Source organism: Channa argus, chromosome 7 (assembly GCF_033026475.1).
Source record: "Channa argus isolate prfri chromosome 7, Channa argus male v1.0, whole genome shotgun sequence".
NCBI classification, from domain to species: domain Eukaryota; kingdom Metazoa; phylum Chordata; class Actinopteri; order Anabantiformes; family Channidae; genus Channa; species Channa argus.
The window spans coordinates 26695852-26716356 of NC_090203.1; the positions used below are offsets into that span (position 1 = coordinate 26695852).

At 38.2% G+C, this 20505-nt stretch overlaps 1 protein-coding gene across 4 annotated transcripts; it reads right to left on the reverse strand.

Annotated features, from left to right (window-relative positions):
* Nucleotides 1–5997: 5997 nt before the first annotated feature.
* Nucleotides 5998–20468, reverse strand: gpd1l (glycerol-3-phosphate dehydrogenase 1 like). Of its 4 annotated transcripts, XR_010914873.1 has the most exons (10): nucleotides 20307–20468; nucleotides 19309–19486; nucleotides 17423–17563; nucleotides 13481–13619; nucleotides 12116–12228; nucleotides 11080–11316; nucleotides 10814–10920; nucleotides 9543–9693; nucleotides 9224–9336; nucleotides 5998–8884 (listed from the first exon to the last, which is right to left on the reverse strand). XR_010914873.1 is itself a non-coding variant. In XM_067511050.1 (8 exons), exons 1-8 carry the CDS (start codon nucleotides 20348–20350, stop codon nucleotides 9597–9599), a joined length of 1056 nt encoding a protein of 351 aa, XP_067367151.1. In that variant the 5' UTR covers nucleotides 20351–20468; the 3' UTR covers nucleotides 5998–9596. The 4 variants fall into 4 exon arrangements, 1 of the variants encoding a protein (XP_067367151.1); XR_010914872.1 differs by having other exon boundaries at nucleotides 5998–9336; XR_010914871.1 differs by having other exon boundaries at nucleotides 9224–9693.
* Between the last annotated feature and the right edge of the window lie 37 nt (nucleotides 20469–20505).

A 20505-nucleotide genomic window follows, 5' to 3' on the forward strand; every position in this document is an offset into this window, starting at 1 on the left:
TAATTTTCGAAGGTTTATAATGATTTTAAGAGTTTGTAAAGCTGGCAGGAACTCAAGACAGCATGAATAGGCATATGACAAACTGCAGCGTGTTCTGTACCTTACTGACATGAAAGGAGTGTTATATTCTTCATTTACTTCACTTTTGAAAATGTTTGAAAGTATATAAATGTATAGTTTATTACAGTTAAAGGTTTAATTTCTTTAAATGTTTATAGTGTTTATATTTCTATGAGTGATGCTTATGTGCATTTATCAGTGCTATAGTGCTTCCACTATAGTTGGGCAACGGCAAGAATTATGTTTAAATACAATTAAGGAACCCTGTAAATTACACTATACGATTATACTATATTCTTAATCACTAACTATGGGTGATGCTGTGCACTTTTGTTTTACTGAAGAAGGATATTGTTTAAGATACAATTGTGCTACGGGAGTGAATGTGATTTATGGAAAATTCAAAGTAACTGCTTATCAATAATTCCTAGACCTAAACATAGTTATAACTCATTTGAGAGTCTTACTCTTAGCCTTTCACACCCAAACTGGAAAACTCAAAAACCACTATTATTTGTTATCGTGTACCGTCCTCCAGTCCCTTACTCAGAGTTTTTGATTGAATTTTCTGATTTTCTATCTGATTTAGTGCTTAGTACAGATAAAGTCATTATAGTGGGTGACTTTAACATTCATGTAGATGCTGACAGTAACTGTCTCAACACTGTGTTTAATTCATTATTAAATTCAATTGGTTTTTCCCAAAATGTAAATAAACCCACTCACTGTTTTAGTCACACGTTAGACCTTGTCCTTACTTATGGAATTGAAGCAGATAATTTAACAATATTTCCTCACAACTCTCTTCTATCTGACCATTTTTTAATAACATTTGAATTTATAACAACGGATTATACAGCAGTTAGGAAAAAATTCCACTATAGCAGATGCTTAAGTGAAAAAGCTGTCAACAAATTTAAGCAAATTATTCTTTCATCATTTGTCAATACAATGGAAAGTAGCCAACTTAATGTTACTCCTGCACAAGTAGATTATCTTGTTGACAATTCTGCAGCCTCACTACGTACAATACTCGATAGTGTTGCCCCTCTGAAAAAGAAGCCAGTAAACCAGAAGAGGTGATCTCCATGGTATAGTTCACAAACACGCAACTTAAAACAAGCAACACGAAAGTTAGAAAGGAAGTGAGGTTCCATAAATTTATAAGAATCTCATTTAGCCTGGAAAAATAGTTTAAAAATGTACAAAAAAGCTCTCAGTGATGCCAGAACAGCATATTATTCATCATTAATAGAAGAAAACAAGAACAACCCCCGGTTTCTGTTCAGCACTGTAGCCAGGCTGACTAAGAGCCATAGTTCTGTTGAGCCTACTATTCCCTTAACTCTGAGCAGCAATGACTTCATGATTTTCTTTATGAATAAAATTGTAGCTATTAGAGAAAGAATTCACCAGATCCTCCCCCCAAAAATTACAGATAGATCGTCACGTACAGCAGTGCTAGAGTCATCAATAAGGCCCCAAATCCCTGTTAGACTGCTTTTTACCCATAGATCTCTCTGAGCTAACTTCAATTATTACCTCATCTAAACCAACAACCTGTCTGCTAGACCCTATTCCAACTAAGCTGCTCAAGGAAGCTTTACCCTTAATAGATACATTCATATTAGATATCATAAATCTATCTTTAGAAACAGGCTATGTACCACAGGCCTATAAGGTAGCTGTAATTAAACCACTACTTAAAAAACCCTGTCTTGACCCAGGTGTTTTAGCCAATTACAGACCAATATCTAATCTCCCCTTTATTTCTAAAATCCTTGAAAAAGTAGTCACAAAACAATTATGTGTCCACCTTTACAGGAATAATTTGTATAAAGACTTTCAGTCAGGATTTAAAGTTCATCATAGTACAGAAACAGCACTGGTAAAAGTCACCAACGATCTTCTCATGGCCTCAGATACTGGACTCCTCTCTATACTTGTTCTGTTAGATCTTAGTGCTGCATTTGATACCATTGATCATAACATTTTATTACAGAGACTGGAACATGAAATTAGGATTAAAGGAACTGTGCTACGTTGGTTTAAATCTTATCGGATATACTTCAGTTTGTTCATGTTAATGGTGAATCCTCCATGCACACAAAGGTTAGCTATGGAGTTCCACAAGGCTCTGTGTTAGGACCAATACTTTTTACTTTATATATGTCTCCTTTAGGCAACATAATTAGAAAACACTCCATAAATTTCCACTGTTATGCTGATGATACCCAGCTATATTTATCTATGGAACCAGATGAAAATAATCAGTTAATAAAGCTTCAAGCCTACAAGACATAAAGGCCTGGATGTCCCACAATTTTTTACTTCTAAACTCAGACAAAACTGAAGTCATAGTATTTGGGCCCAAAATATGATGTCCAACCATATTGTTACTCTAGATGGCATAAGTCTGGCCTCCAGTACTACTGCAAGGAACCTTGGAGTTATTTTTGACCAGGATTTGTCCTTTACCTCACATATAAAACAAATCTCTAGAACAGCCTTCTTCCACCTACGGAACATTGCCAAAATTAGGAGCATCCTGTCTCAAAGTGATGCCGGAAAACTGCTCCATGCATTTGTTACCTCTAGGTTGGACTACTGTAATTCCCTACTTTCAGGATGCCCCAGTAACTAAAGAGCCTGCAATTAATCCAAAATGCTGCAGCAAGAGTGCTGACTGGAACTAGCAAGAGAGATCATATTTCACCTTCACTAGCTTCTCTCCATTGGCTTCCCATTAAATCTAGAATAGAATTTAAAACCCTGCTTCTTACAAATAAAGCTCTGAATGGTCAGGCTCCATCATATTTAGAAGACCTCATAGCACCATATCATCCCAGTAGACCACTTTGCTCTCAGAATGCAGGCCTACTTGTGGTTCCCAGAATTTCCAAAGGTAGAATGGGAGGTAGAGCGTTTAGCTATCAAGCTCCTCTCCTGCGGAACCAGCTCCCAGTTCAGATTCGGGAAGCAGACACCCTCTCTACTTTTAAGTCTCGGCTTAAAACTGTCCTTTTTAATAAAGCATATAGTTAGTTATAGTTATGCTGCCATAGGCTTAGACTGCTGGGGGACCCACCCCCCGATGCACTGAGCTCCTTTCCTCCTCTTGACCATCTCTCCTCTCCTCTCACCCTGCAATTATCACCACTGTATGTCATTAACTCTTTGTGTTCTCTCCCGTAGTTGTCTTTGTCCTCCTCTGTCCCCCTCTCTCTGTCCTTTCTGCAGGTGTCCCCCGGCTTTGAAGCTGTGTGTCTACCAGTGTGCAGCTACTGGTCCTACCAATCTGCGCCATGTTTTGTTGCTCTGTTCTTTTCTCTTTTCACTTTCCACTCACCCCAACCGGTCGAGGCAGATGTCCGTCCACCCTGAGCCTGGTTCTGCTGGAGGTTTCTTCCGTTAAAGGGAGTTTTTCCTCTCCACTGTTGCCTATGGCTTGCTCCAGGGGGAATTGTTGGGTTCTCTTTATATATCTTTATAATCTTGACTTTATTCTGTAAAGTGCCCTGAGATGACTTTGTTGTGAATTGGCGCTATATAAATAAAGTTGAATTGAATTAAACTGGATTTATTGACAGTACAAGCATAAATTAGAGTTTGAGGCTGAAACAGACAATAATAAGGTACACACTGTGAAGAATGTATTTTTTTTTTCTACCATTTGATATAAAGATGGAGTCTGGAGGATGAACAGAGGGCTCCATGTCTTCAGTTAGGCTGCACTTTGCCTGTGTTTTCCAGATTGTGTCTCCATTATTGTGGCTGTGGTACCATAATTGGGACCCTTAACATACATGTACAAGGAATGAATAAAACCTAGTGTTCCAGATCTGTTGTAGAGGCCTGTTGAACTTTCTCCACAGGGAGAAATAACAAAATAAATGCAATTGATTTAATAAAAAAATATACAGTAAAGATGTAGAAAATGTTCAGCTCAGTTTACCACATCATCATAATAGCTGCCACTTTACTGAAAAGTATTTTGTATTTAGTCCCAGCAGCTTCCCCATTTCAGTATAAAAAAAATACATTTTACACATATTAGTCATGAGTCCCTTTTACAATGACCATGAAGGCAGGTTTAGTACACCAATACCTCACTGCTCTGTGTGTCAAATCCAGTCACGTTCTACTACTCGTAAAATGAACACTGGAGTGTCTTAGGTGCAGTGTTTTTTTGTAAATGAACAGAGGCAGGCAGCTGACAGCAATCTGTCAGCTTTCTGTATAAAAACAACATAGTGTGCTTTACAAGTTTGTTAATGAGTGATCATCTAACTTCCTGCAGGCTGAGCCATTTGTGTATTTCAATCAGTGTTCATTTATTTTCATACATTTTTAAATTGGTTTTGCTATTCTTCTGTTGTTGGTTTACTGTTTAGCCTTATTTTTTATTTTTTTTTTGCTTCCTGCATCCTGTGCAGCAATTATTTTTCCAGACTAGACGTTTTTGGTAGCAGATATGTGTACAGCTTTCAATCCCACTTTTCTATTTACTGCTGAGTGACTTGTTTTTAATTTTTCGATGACAAATATGGAAATGATGAAGATTGACCAACCAGAAGAGACCAGCCTGTGTTTGAGGTATTCATAACAGGTGGACAGTGCAACAGTGTGTTCCCAGTGCAATTAGAAACCACAAACCAGTAAAGTCCCACCAGTTGTTTGGATATAATTTGGTTTTAAATGAGAGGATGTGTGGCAGGTGACAGGTGTTGTGCTGACTAGGGCTTTTTTTAAATCCTGGAGAACTTCCTGGAGGACATTGGGGGTTTTCTTGTGAGTTCTGGGCTGTGTTTGACAAGTTAATCATTTAAAAACACATCTGCTAATGCAACCTTCAAACATTACTTGCGTAGGCTGAGCCAGTTATTAGCTGACAGATCGGTGGCCTTTGGAATTTGTAAGAATTATGTGAGAGGATAACGTCCAAAGAAACTGGACCAAAACATTAAATTCATTTAAGGTAGTTCATTGTTAATGTTACTGTGTGTGTTTTGGAGAACACTACTGTCAATGTGAGGAAGGGGCCACGCGAGTCAGCTGGAACCATTGCACCTAAATGAAACAAATAGGAACCTAAACCAAATAAAATTGAAGCCAAATTGTAATCATAAAAAGATTTCAATTTAGTCCCAATTAGAAGAAGATGTATTATGTATAGAAGGTCAGTTGACAGGGCCCAGTAATATGTACTCTTCAGGACTAGGACAGCTAGCAGAGTTTGGTAAGACACTTGCTGAGCTAGCAAATGTAAGCAAAATGAGAAGGGACATGACAGATATTCCAAGAGATTTAAACAACAGATTTAACAAGGCCGGGATGATTTGACATCCAGTTTTGTTGCAATAAAGGAAAACACGCACTCTCGGTTATCACGAACCAAACTATTATAGGTTCTGTGACACCAGTGCATCAGAAATGTAGCTCACGTGACTAGTCTGGATTGGACTGCATTAGTCTGTTTTGTTGAGGAATGCACACCTCTTTGTGAACAGGTGCTATTAATTGGTCTGAAACAAGTAATTTATACTATTAACCTGACAAACTAAACAGCTGAGAAACTGTCCATATTTTTTATGAAGATTTACCGGCACCTCATTTATGGAATTTGTAATAGATTTCAGACAGTCAAACTCAGCTTTAAGGGGCTTAGAGAGATTACAGTAACAATTTGTCAGTTTTAGTCCCTTTACGAGATTTCATGGAAATAACAAAAATATAGAAAATCCCTGATCTTATTCTTTTGGAAAGTTTGATGGCTTTGACTTGGAACACATACAGTAACAGTATAAGAATACAAACATGTACCTACAGGGAGGCCAGAGTGTTTAAGTGCAGTTATAACCTTCAGAAAACAATACTGATGAGAAGGCTTATGAGACACACAACACTTGTAAGAGAACTGAAAACGTTTTAGTTCATTCAGTCTGGTTAGTGTTTATTTATTAACTACATCAGAAACATGACATCCCATTTCTTTAAGGGGAGTTTGGAAAACTATCGTAATAAAAAAAAACAAAACAACAACAACATGTGATCGTATCTTAACTCACTGGTTTTTCAAGTATATGTTAACTTATTCACCTCAGATAAAGAAGACAGTGGGTCATGTGACAATCCTAAACAGTACTAGGAGAAATACCAATCATAAAAACTTTTACAAACAAAAATCTTTATAAAGTTTTTGATGAATTATGAAGGACGGAATAAGTAGTTTTACTTGGCAACAATCGCATTTAAAAAAAGAAACATTAACTGAAAAATATCTGATATTAGGAGCTAATGCTGGTTTTCCTCAAGGCATTTTTAACACACTGTACTGCAGGTTTGTTTAGTCATATCTGGTCATTTCAAATGAATACATTTAAGAGGTAAAGAGGTTAAATATCTCAAGAAGGGTATTATGAGGAATTTTTTATTGATATTTTAAACACTACTATAAAGTGGCAAGAAAAAGTAATGGCACTGTTTGCATCTTCACCAAAGTGATAAATATCAACAAACACAATATTCCTCAGATAATAGGACACAGTCATCATCTTTCATGTATTTATATAATATAGAAATACATAAAAACATAGAAATTAACTATACAAAGTGATGGTGGAAAATGTAATGGAAAACACAATGGAGAGCACAACATAGTATATTCAATGAGGTAAAAAAGATCTTAGAGTAAAAGCTAAAAACTTGAAGGATTCCCTGAAGTTGGGTAACATCTCTGTTGAGAGATGAGTCAACCATGGAGGAAGCCATTGCTTTCACTGCAGCACACCTACGGTTTGTCAAAGTCCTCTTTGACACACCTAATGAGAACATGTCTTGGGGACAGATGAAGCAATGGTAGAATTGTTTGGGAAGAACACACAGCACAAGTTGTCCACCAATCTCACAGTTGTTGAAGTGTCTTTGAGCAAGACACTGAACCCCAACTTAGTTGCTCCCGGTGAGTGTTGGCCAGCTGCATAGCAGCTCCCCCATCGGTGTGTGAGTGGCTGTGATTGTGAGTGTGAATGGGTGAATGAGAAGCAGTGTAAAGCACTTTGACTGTCAATAGGTAGAAAAGTGCTATATAAGTGCAGAACATTTACCACTTAAATTTTTTTACCATCACTGTTCAATAGGTATTTTTGATAAAGACACGAAAGACTTACAGTTTGTGTTCTGTTGATATTTTGGTGAGAGTCAGACCACATTTTTTCACCATTCATTGCAGAAAACCACGACTTTTTCTAACCACTGTATATTTACCTGAGTGACAGTGAAAACGTAAACACAAATCCTATAAAATTCTGAAGAACAAAGAAAATATCCTTTACTTCTCCTACAGCACAATGCATTACCCACTGTGCATCGGTATGACACCGCTGCAGTATCACGCTGGTGAACACAGACAGGCTTGTAACAGCTGGTACATCTTAAATAACTGACCTGCCTGCTGATATGTGGGCACATCTTATATGACCACAAGACACATTGGTCCCAGTTCAAACATTTGGTCACACACCTAAAATATGCACTTATGGGAAAGGTTTGGTGCAGGGATGCCATTGTTCACGCAACAAAGAAAACACCTATGATTATAGAGTCCAACAGTAGCAATTGTAAAAATTTATACACTGACACTATAATGTTACCAAAGTTCAACCAAGAAAATCAGTGATTAATCAGCTCAACATCAGACTCACTGAGCAGATTATATGACATTTAAAGGATGATTCTACTTTATTATTGTGTGGTTGCACCTGAATGCAAATGAATCATTTTTTGATAATGTACTCACCCATGTTTTAATCTGAACATGGTAACCGTTGATTAGAAAGGTCAGAAACACTTCTTCTCTATATTTCAAAACTGAGTGCACCTGAAATGCTGCCATCTATTCATATTATTCATACTGCAAAGTTAGGGCTGCACAACTGCAGTAAATAACTGTTTGCCTTTGTTTTCTGTTACAGTTTAGTAAACCTGATCCTCAAGTCTGACTAATTAAGAGACCTTGCTGCATCACATAATTTTCCAGTAAATTGATGCTCAATGTCAGAGACAAGATCTAAAATAGACTCAAGAGCAGCATGGTCCTCTACCACAAAACCTCTTTTAAAAACGAAAGAACACAACAGCAGACACTGGATTCATTATAGCAAGTAAGGCATGGGTGGGACTACTAACAATAATGGTTCTGTTCCAATAACTGTCCCTGGAAGTCTGTTCACTAAATGAGTGCGTACAAGAAAAACTCAGGACCCGGATCATTAAGCGTTCATAAACCTTATAATTATACCTGTGCTTCTACTGTGTAAAAATGTCAAAAAACTACTGTGAAAAAAGTTGTGATGGTAAACAACATCAATGCAGGTTATTAAAAAAAACAAACATGCTATATAAAACCAAGTTAATGTTGTTACTGTAGATGATGCCTTGGCACATAGCTACAATAGCTAATCTTTGAGGCTAATTCATTGGTTATTTCAAAACAAAATGTGTTTTTTATCATAGCTGTAGGAGCTTTGTGCCAATAAACTTTACTTCCTAACTATCAACAACGGAGGTGGCGAAACCGCCACTATTTATTTTTTAACATGGCAAGCATACACTAATGTCATTAATATAAAACCAATAAAACCAGGAATCAACTTGTAATAAACCGCAGTCATCCTTGAAATAGATATAAAAGTAACAATTTTAATTCTATTTTCACCATTTAACCACAAGTATTTGGACTGTTAAAGTACCTTGTGTGGTATGAGATGTGATTTACAGTACTAGGTGTTTTGTCTGATGAACACCAAATAAGAGGCATGGCAGGCTGTAAAAACATGGAGAACAAACAACACACAGATGAACTCAGACAAGTGTTATAAACAGTCCTGTTCCTGTTGCAGAATTAAGTCAAAATTATAATTTGATAAGAATCTGTTGTAAACTTTCTCTACAGGAGGATATTGATATTGCAAAAAGGTATCACTGTAACTCTTTTTTCATTATTAGTGGGACTTTTCAGCATGACTTGTTGTCATAAGAGACAGAACTTAAAGATTTTTCTCTGTGAGCTGAGAGGAAGATTTTACCAGCAACTAACTTTGACAAATTTAATACGCAAGCAGTTAAACATCTAAACTTAGCTGTTTAGCAGAGCATGTCATACCTGCTTTGTTGCACTTTCGCCTCAGTCTGAAAATACTTTGGATTTGTCCTCACTGAAGACAGAAGATCTAGCAGAACAAAGTAGAGCTGACTTCTCCCTGTAGCCATCTACTTCTATTGTAAACAAATAAAATCCCGTCGGAAATCTGGCAACTCCACTTTGATTTTGTTTGTCCATAGCTAGTTGAACTGATAATTGATGACATGCTGAGATAAACTGATATTTTTCAATATCTGCACAGATCCTAGTAGGATTTCAGAATCACAGGAGTGTAATTTCAAAAGAAAAAGCTTCTGGGGGTTTGAGACAGCACGAGTACCTAATGGTTTACAGGAAAGGGTGTGAAAATGTAGTCCCTTGTGTCCCTGGGTGATCACATGTGCTCTGGGTGGCTCTGAAGACAGGAAATAATCTCCTGGACTGGCTTCCCCTCAAAACAAATCTGATAGACTGCAGTGAACAGAGGGAACCTGCAGAAAGGATAGAAAGAAGCAGATACCATAGTGATGAGAAAGAGTGGGAGGGTAAAGTCTTTAAATCAATTATGTTTTTTTGTAATTTATTTGTTGTTAATAAATGTATTTTATTAATTGTTTTTAGCAAACAATTATTTGTAAGAATTATGGCCTGTTATTTTCTTCTAACTTAATTGATACTTACAGCACTAATAACCACAATAAATGAACAAAAAACAACAGCTGCATAGTTGCTCTCAGTCTTTATGCTAAACTTTATAGGTAAACATCATGAATACAGCTCTGTTCTCATCGTAAAAAAACAAATTATTTTATTTTATTATAATTTTTAACTCTTTCTTTAATTCTACATATAGTTTCTAAATTTTACTCCAGTAATGATCTAAAAGTATATGTTTATTATGCTTCAAGGCAGGTGTGAGTCGTACCCAGAGACTTTAGGTTTTTGCATCTGTCTTCTTCTTTTCAATATCCACTTAGACTCAAGGATAGGCTGATTTGATTTGGGGGTCAAAGTTCAAAGTAATGTTTTACTCATATGTGTCTATTCCTGTGATCATGATCTCAAGAAAACCTTTAGGAATTTCTTTAAATTTGGCACAAACATCCAAATAAATTGGAATAAATGATATGACACAAAGGTCAAAAGGTCAGTTGCTGTAACCTCACATCTGTGCCTTTCATCCATCACAGTTGTGAACAATTTAACAAAGCAATGCTAGATATAAATTTCTTTAAATTTGCTGCAAATGTCCAAATTCATTCAGGGATGAACATTTCTCATGTCCTTCACATTCTTGTGATCATAGGAACACTCTAGGGGAATTTCTTTAAATTTGACACAAGTATCCACTTGTACTCAAGAATGAACTGATTCCACTTTGGTGGTAAAAAAGTCAAAGTCACTGTGAACGCATGTCCATCCCATTCTCTTACATCTGCCACAAACTTCCACACAGACTTATACATTAACTAATCAGAATATTTAAGTCTGAATGGAGATACATGGAAGCTGCAGCTTGACTGGCTTGCATAGGCATGAAACTGCATTGAAACTACAAAAAAAGTACAGAACACAGAAGCTTATTGAAGAAAAAAAAATTTGTATACAGACTTGTCCACCAGGTCCTTCTGTTTAAGGATGGAGTAAACCTCAGCTGCGGTAGCAGGACCCTGGAGCTTCTGCCCATTCAGCATCTCCTTCTCCAGCTCCTCGATGCTCTGAGGAGTTAATATGAGTTTATTCAACCGGAGTTGATAAGACAGTAGTTTGCTCTATTTATTTGAATTGCTTTCAAATAAATGTTTAATTGTAGATGCTGTTTAACATCTGCAGCAAAACAAGTGAAAACCAATGGTCACTAGCATTGGTAAACCTACCTTCCCAGTTTTAGCAAAGGCCTCTGCCACTCGTCGATTGCGACCTCCGTAGCATGTAGTGATGAGGTCGGCCACACCGCAGCTCTCTAAAAAGGTTGCAGTAGAAACAGAGCTGTTCTTGGAGAAGAGCTTAGCAAAAGCTATCATCTCCATCAGTCCTAGGCGGATCACAGCTGCCTTGGTGTTGTCACCGCACCGCAACCCATCACAGAACCCTCCACCAACTGCGACAATGTTCTGCTCCCAACATGCAAACAGAGGACACTCTAACAACTGTAACTAAACAGCGACATGGACAAAGTTGTTGCGTGGGACAGTAACTAGTACATTAACTCCTTCAATCAGCATCAAGCTACGATTGATCACTAGGGGTAAAACATCTAAAGCTCAAATATAATCAAAAGTAATAAAATATTTACAACACTCCGTTTATTTCACTACTCGTGTTCTACATATTTCTCAACACTCACACTCTTATATAATACTGTTGTTCTGATGAGGCACATGTACACTATATGAAAAACATTTTTCAGACCATTCTTGGTCTGTTATGATAGGAGGACTGGAATACCTGTCATCTAATGACCTTTGTCAACCCGCACTACAAGTGAAGCCAGATGGAAGCATGGGACATTAAAAAGCGGAGTTAAATAAAATGAAACAGTTTTTTAAATTTGGTCTGCCAATACTGGAGAACATACTGGATGTGCACAACAAAAACTGATTTAAGAATGTAGTATAGCTCTCTCTAAATCTATTCACCTCTGCCACTCTCCTCATACACTAAGAGATGATTCGACTAAGGAATGGATGCTCCAATCTCTTTCAAAGGGTTGGCATTCAAACAATGTCTCCACAATGTCTCTGTAAAAAAGGCTGTTTTAAATCTTTCTCTGTGCATGTGATCCCACATGGCCTGTATGGTATTCAAGTATGAACTTTCTGGAGGGGAAACCCATTAATGGCAGATACTGTACATCCTGTTGGTACAGTTGTTCTATTGTGTGTATGTGATGTTGTGTCACATTGTGTGTACCTTCAGAGCTCCACACAGCTCCACTGTATCAGCATCATCTACCACTGTAATTCTGAAGTTTGGTGTCTGGAGTAGCTCTTTGAACAGCAGGCCATTATCCAAAATCCTACTGCCTAAAACACACACACACATAAACACACAATTTCAGCCAGGTGACACAACACAAATACAACTAACAGAAAACGTGTCTATTAATTACTTAATTAGTTATAATTACACTTTCTACTATTGCTATTTTAATGGTATATAGATTTAAGAATGTTTACAGACAAAAAGGCTTTTTTTAAGCAAGCATTAACAGGTTAACTGGGTAATATTGCTGACATTTGTCATGGTCCCAGATCTCTTGGTTCCCAGAGCTTGTTGTCCCAGTAACAGATTCACAAGTTTAGTCAGCGTAAACGAGATAATCTCCAGGTTGTCCATCTAATTATGGATGCGCTGTATTTACACCAACCTGGAATCAATTACTTATTAATTATTTACCCAAGTTATTTTACTTACCCTTATGTTTACTGTTCAACTTATGAAAGGAACTAAAATTGTGAATAAAACCTAAAGTTGTTTTGAAAATGGCAGATTTAAAAAATCAGCAAAAAAAATCAAAAACATGTTTTTACATCATTTTTGTTTGTTAATGATTGTTAACTGATACCTTTTAATTGAATCTACAATCATGGATCAATTACACAATGGGCCTATGAGGGCAGGGGGCCCCCAGAGGCTTAATTCAACAAGACACAAAACCAGTATGAAGGGATGCAAAATAAGCGTGTAGATATACATAACACTGATGAGAAAACAAATGAAATGCCATCAGCCAAACTCAAGAGCCAAAATTAAAAAAGCTTTCTGTTCAGTTTTAAAATCTTCCAACACAGTGAGTGTGCTTTTTTAAGTATGTCAGCGCTTTTGGTAAGTGGTCTTACATAGTGCTTTTCTACCTATTAGTGCTCAAAGCACTACATTAACATTAATACTACATGAAGAATATTAGTAAAGTAATATTTTTTAGTTAGTAATATTTTTTACACCCTTATCTATCACCCTTATCTCAGGGTTCATGCCCCGCTCTTCCCGACCTGGTAAAAATTGGGCCAGGTTGCATCAGGAAGGGCATCCAGCATAAAAACTGTACCAAATCAACATGCGGGGAAATGGTCTGCTGTAGCGACCCTGAACTTATGGAATAAGTGAAACGGACAAAAAAAAATTTTAAATCTATTCAGGATGGATTCACCTTCATTGAGTGACTGTCTCTCTTTCAGAGAAACATCCTCCAAAAGTTCAACATGTAAACTCTGGACCCTGTAACAATATCATCTTGTTAAAATATTTCTCAAATATTGCATATATCCATCTTACCAATAGTGGTTTCACAGAACTTCTCAGCTGCCACTTCATTGGCGATATTTGCTCCCATGAGGACACTGACATCAATCCCCATTTTCTCTCTAATGATGTCAGAGATGAGCTTCAGCCCCTCAGGACCCACGTCTATCCCCTGACAGACACATGTAAAAAGCAAGGGGAGAGACGGCAGATGTGTGAGCGACATAAAGTGAAACTGATGCTTCTCAGCTGGTTAGACACATGGTCACAATCGGCTGAAGTTTAAACCAAGCATCAGAATGGGGAACCTGGGATGTTGGTTGGTACCAGTTGGCATGTCTGAGTATTTTAAAAACTGCTGGCGTACTGAGATTTTCACGCACAACCATCTAAGAGAGAAAATAACCAGTGAGCAGCAGTTCTCTGGGTGAAAACACCTTGTTGATGCTGGAGGTCAGAGGAGAATGTCTTGAATGACTTGTTGGAGCTGACAGAAAGACAAGAGTAAAATAACCACTCATTACAACCGAGGTCTGAAAAAGAGCATCTCTGAAGGCACAACGTGTGAAATCTTGAAGCAAATGGGATACAGCCGCAGAAGACCACACAGAGAACTGAGGTATGCAAGACACACGTGGACAATAGAAGAATGGAAAAGCATGGCTTTGTTTGATGAGTCAACTTCTGCTTCAACATTTACAGTGTAGGGTCAAAATTTGGAGTAAACAACATTAAAGCATGGATCCACATGGTGGTGGTGTCATGGTGTGGGGGATGTTTTTCTTTGCACTCTTTGGGCCCATTAGTACTGAGCATTGCTTAAATGTCACCGACGTGTCACAATGCTAAAATCATCTCAAACTGGTTTCTTAAACATTAATTTCTCTATACTCCATATGTTTGAGTATAGACAGTTGAGGTCTCAATCCAATGAAGCACCTTCAGGATGTGGTGGAATGGAAGATTTGAATCATGGATGTGCACCAGAAAAATCTGCTATCATCTCTTTATGGCCCAAAATCAAAACCGAAAAAAGAAATGTTTCCAGCATCTTGTGGAATCCATGCCACTAAGAATTAAGGCAAAAGCCACTACTATGAAGTACATGTGCAGGTGGCAGAAGGGTGTGTACTCTAGCTGTGCCATAGGGGTGGAAAATCTAACAATTTGATTCATTTCAGATTATTCAGCTTTATCTAAATCCATAATAAAACTTTGTTTTAATGTTTATTTTCAAATGAAGCCTGTTGTTGGTACAGCATTATTTGCGGTTTTTAATAATCTAGACTTTATCTGGACAAGTGTTGAATAGCGACAATCAAAAATGGAAGATCAGTCATTTTAATTGTTGTTTCATTTTGCTCTACTTTGGAGGGAGAGCAGATTGTGGCAATAATGTAAAAAAAATAAGGAGAAGAACAATTGTGAATAATTAGTTGGTTATTGAGTGCTAAAGTGGTTGTCCATCCATTAAGGAAGTTTTACTTTCGACACTGTTAATTTAGAGCTTAAGTTCTTAACATTTATATTCAAAGCAGAGCAGGATTTAAAAATGTCTCATCCCTCACTGACACCCTCCTCTGCTGCTGACACTGACTAAATGAAGCTCAGACACTCTGACGCAGGGGAAGCAACTGTCAAACTTGATGATGTAGGGCACAAGATGAAGGGATGTGTTGGACCAAGCCACACTGCATTCTGGAGACACCGCACATACATGGTTGAATTTGACAACTTTAAGACCTTCTGAAGTTAAAATAGACAAAATCCAACCTACAAAATATTAAATCTAACAAACAGACATCTGATTGAGAGAAGATTTATGGGAGCCACCACACAGGTGCTCATTTCACAGGTACTGATTTTCCTAAATGACATCTCTTTGCCAGCAGAGAAACTGATGGGTTGAAGCTGCTGAGACTAGCTTTATGATCTGTCTTCAGTTTTATTTCTAAACCCCTCCAATTGTAACGTCACATTGTGACATAACAGTCGAAATAACAGCTCTGTAATGTTAGGAATAAAACACTAATACCCCTGACAAAATGCCAAGAAAGGAAATTAGGTCAGGATTCCTAGAAATGAAGAGCCACAGAAATCCCTTAACAGGGAGAAAATATGAGTGTGGGGGTCTGTGGTTCTCTTGGAGCCTCATTTGTTCTTAGCACCTGATTTAATCCAAGTAAACAAGGTGAATGGTTGGCGTAACTCCACTGTGCACTAGGGCATGTGGCTGCCTTCCTTAATAAAGAGGAGAAAACCACATTAAATGATCCCCATTTGAAGGTACAGGTTCACCATGAATTCAGTAGCTTTATGTCTAAAAATACACCATTAGTCTGGACGTATTTGCTTTTGCTGTGTGATCCCCTATGAAGTGACTGCAGACCTCGGTACAACATGGCAAAGAGTAGAATTAGTGCATACAGCCTCACTTTGAAAACTGCTAATGGTCTTTTTTTATAAGACAGTTATAACTTACACTAAGCCTGCCTGCACCTGGTTGACTAGTGGAAAAAGTGCACAGTAAATTCACCAGTCTAAAAATCCAGTGACAAAGTCTGTAGACGCTTCCAGAGTTGTTCCAACATCAGGAAGAGTAGGATCACCCCCAGTGTCGGTGAAAATATCTAGAGTTGGATTCACCAGTGTAAAATGCGCAGTGTCAAGGCAGGTGAACACTTCCAATGCAAGATCTTCACTCTGAAAAATGCTCCGGAAAGCTCTGCCTCCCACGCCTCATCTGAAAAAGCTAAGGATTTTATCTGCACCATTTTATCAACTATCAGTGCCATTTTGTGTGACTGTGGTAAGCCAGAAATTTCCACTGGCCATAGGTGTCTTGGTGACCTCCCTCACTAGTCTCCTTCTAGCACGGTCAGCTTTTTAGACAACTTCATTAGGCAGATTTATCCTTGAAATTTTATTTTCATTTTGGCATTAGGAAGTTTTGTTCTGTTGGTCAAAAAGAAGGACCATGATTCAATTAAAAAAAAAAAAATAATAGAATGTGAAAACCTCCAAGGTACTGTTAGAAGGAATAAAAGATCAAATGTAAAATAATTATCTCTCAACTAGTTTTCAAAAAACGTTTGCTCCAAATTAAAGAGATTGTGTTTTTTATTTGTTTGGCTTATGGCAATTACTACGCCCGTCTTCTTAAGACTTATTTGTATTTATGTACGCTGATGCAACACAGTGAGTCAGAGGGACTTTGTATTTTAGTATATTTTGTACATTTTCAGCACAACACCATCATAATACTAATATCTGGGATCATTATTGTTACTATAATGATATAGAATATGAAATTTACATCCTGTCTCATCTGTACTGTCTGTACTATCAGTCTGTACTTTGTCTTTATTATTTGTACCTATATATGTACCTGAATATTAAAGGCCAGCCTCTCTGAACACTGAACTGTGAACAATGAAATTCAGCAACAATTCAACAGGCTTTTCAGTTTTTTTCGAGAATTCTAAATCAATTCTGTCATTCTCTCTCATTTTCTGTAATGAATTGTACTTTTACAAGGTTATAGTTTCTCAGTTTTTAGGTTGAAACTGTCAGAAAAGTGATAATTCTACTCTGTGTTTATTACTGAGGTCAAAGTGAGCAGAGGAGTAGTGTTGGAGTGCAATATAAGAGGTGGTTATAATATTATGGCCACATCATTCATTTAAATTGGGTGGCCAAAACATTAGAAGCCATACTTCTAACCAGGTCTTAGCCACTGTATTGGATTGGATTAAATCGATGCCTGATCGGTGTTGGCAAGCAAATGAATCTTGGAGACCCACAAAACGAACGGCCGATTTTATTGCCTGCTTTAGCAGTGTGTGACTTTGACGGAACATAAATTTAATTATCAACAGTGAGATTGTTAAGATGATAAGGCTGCTGAGTCCAGCTCCAGATGGTAAGCCATGATTCAGCTGGCATTAAGACAAGAAGTTTAGGACAAGTCAGTACCTTAATGAGTGTTATTCCCCGAGCTTTGGTGGAGACACAGCCCACCATCTCATCACAGAGTTTCCTGATAAACTGGTGAGGGACCACAAACACCAGCAGGTCAGCTCCCTCAGCAGCATCACACAGCTTTGGGACAGCCACCTGGAGAAAACAAGGTCAAATAAAATATTAAACCCGGATGATGCAGCTCAGCGAACACTTATTTTTTGATGTGGAGTTTAAAAGTAATTTTTAGTATAACACTAAGAACAATTGTTTCAAAAGGATTTCAAATAGAAATGCCATTTCCAGAAAAGTTGAGACAATGTGTTAAATTTAACTAAAAAGACAAAGCAGTGATTTACAAATCATTTAAAACAATTCTGGATTGTAAATAGTACAAATACCACATGTCAAATGTTTTAATTTTAAAATTTTCCTTTTAAACTAACTGCAGATGATTTACGGTATAAACGTCTTTATCTCTGAAAACAACAACAACTGTACATATTGTACTAGTGATATTATTTGGGTTGGTGAAATGGGATGAAGTTGTTCACACTGTGAAGAAATGACACTTCAAGAATAACAATTGTCAACTTAATACTGCACATACTTCAGGAATTTCATCATCTACAATTCTCCCTGCAGTCCAAACCTCACTGAAAATATTTGGAGATTTGGGAAGTAAAAATTACAATTAAAGGAGGCGCAAAACCGTTGAATCCAATATAAAGCAAGAATGAAAAAAAAGTGCTTTCAAAACTAAAGAAATTGGCCTCAATTCCTAAACACTTATAAAACATTGTTAAAAGAAGAGGACACAGTAGTAAACATTTCCTTACTCCAGCTTTGGGGCTGAGGAGGTGAGCTGAGAAATATCGAGGAAGACTGAAGAAGGTTTGACAGGTAAGGGATGCAAGGTTATGGAGGGCATTGAGTGTGAGGCGTAATATCTTATTGTTAACGCCGAGATGGACCGGGAACAAATGAAGTTGTCTGAGGATGGGGGTAACATGATCCGTGAAGGGGTTCTTGTGGGAATATGAGCAGCTGAGTTCTGAACCAGTTGAAGTTTATGGAGGGATTTTTGTGTCAAAGGAAACGAGAGGATTACAATAAATGATGTAACTAAAGCATGAATGAGAGTGGTTGTACTTTGGGGAGTAAGTGATGGTCAGAGACGGCTGATATTATGAAGATGGAAGTAGTCAGACTGTGTTATATTACTGATATGGGCAGAGAATGATACTGTCCAGGACTACACCCAGACTTTTAACCTGAGCGTAGGTGGGAATGGTGCAGCAGTCAATGTATACAGAGAAACTATTGGTTTTCGAGAAAATGGATTTAGTTCCGATAAGAAGAAATTCAATTTTACTGCTATTTAGTTTGAGAAAATTGTGTGAAAACCAATCTTTAATTTCCAACAAGCAGTCAGGTTAGGGAGGAGGGGGGACGTGTGGTGGTGGGTTTGGTGAACAAGTAGAGTTGGGTGTTTCCAGTGGAACTGGATGTTATGTTTTCTAAGTATTGAACCAAGGGGGAGTAGGGGATATGATGAAGTGGAGGGGGCCAAGGACTGAACCCTGGGGGACACAGGTATTGACAGGGGCAGGATGAGATGTGCAGTTCTGTAATTGAACAAACTGAAAGCTGCTAGAGGTGTATGGAGTGAACTAGGTGTGTACAGTGTCTGTGATGCCAATTGGAGTTAAATGGTTGAGGAGGATAGAGTGAGAAGTTGTGTCAAATGCTGCTGTGAGGTTGAGCAGGATGACAATAGTGAGTAGTCTGAAGATTATTGTTTGAAAGATGATTGTGGACCTGAGCAGCAACAGTTTCTTGAGAGCAATGTCAATTCATAATTGGTCCGAAGTTAATAAAGGAGGACTGTAATCTCTTACCACATTGTCTGGCAGTTTGTATCCAGGCAGGTATTTGATGTTTTCATGCTCTGTGTTGATAATGTCAGTGAGCTTCCTGCCATTAACGTTTTCTTCAAACACCCACATTTTCACTGTGGTGGCAAAACACTGCAGTGACCGAGCATTATTCCCAATAATTTTAGCGATGGCTGAGCCCCTGCAACCAAAGCAAAAGGACAGTTCAGGTCATTTCCACCTGTCAGACATTTTAGTCCCACTACAGAGGGACACCGGGGTATCAGGGAAAGCAGCAACAGCTTGGTAAGTATCAAAGTATTCTTCAAAGTATTACTGTCTAGACAGGAGATATACTGCTCATGTGATAATGACATTGTTTGCAACTCTCTGTCTCTCTCTCTCTCTCAACTCTGGTCCTCAAGGATCCCTGCCCTCCTTGTTTTTTACCTACTAATATGGTATTTTCGAGGTCTTGATTGACGGAACACATCTGATCCATGTAATCTGCAGTTCGTAGGTTGTAAAACAAGCAAGGCTGGGACGCTTGAGGTCCAGAGTTAAGAAGCTCAATATTCAGGTCACATAATGACTGACACATCTCCTTTATGGAGGTGATCATTTTCAGTGTGTGTTCAAACTGATCCTGAGAGAGGTGCTGATTCAGCTCCAACTGAAGTTTGTGCTGCTGTTGCTGATCATCATTAAAATGACAAAGTTTGCAAAAATAAGTGCTGCACATTTTTGCTTCCCTCGCCGTAGGGTCAAACCCTGAGGAAACGTCCCTGGAAAGACCCGCCGCTGAAATGCAACTGAGGGAGAGACTTAATAACTTCCAGGTCTTTCGCTGTAGCTGCCCATGTCCTCTGACCTCTGAGCAACGGTGCAGCACTGTAACACACTAGTCCCGGTAAAACTGTAACAGTAACGTTAGTACAATAAAGTAACGTTACACGACGAAAAGGCCGTGTATTCACACACGGAACATCGTCCTGACCATTCTAGTCTGGCTCACATCTTACCAGTTTCCGGAGCCGACTATGCACACTTTGAGCGGTGCGGCCATGGGCGCTGTTCTTTCGGACTCTTCTCTACAGAAACACCGCTACACGTAGAGACGGCAGGGACACTACCGTTACTTCAAGCAAGCCGGTGCAAACGCCAGCTGTCGCCTACTGATGATGTCATGCGATGGGTCGCACACAAGGCTGTCAGGAGCTG

Coding starts and splice junctions, on each gene's coding strand:
- gpd1l (XM_067511050.1), bottom strand. CDS start 20,350: ATGGCCGCACCGCTCAAAGTGTGCATAGTCGGCTCCGGAAACTG. Junction 19,487..20,306: donor ATAGTCGGCTCCGGAAACTG/GTAAGATGTGAG, acceptor CTTTGGTTGCAG/GGGCTCAGCCATCGCTAAAA. Junction 17,564..19,308: donor ACAAACTGCCAGACAATGTG/GTAAGAGATTAC, acceptor TGTTTTCTCCAG/GTGGCTGTCCCAAAGCTGTG.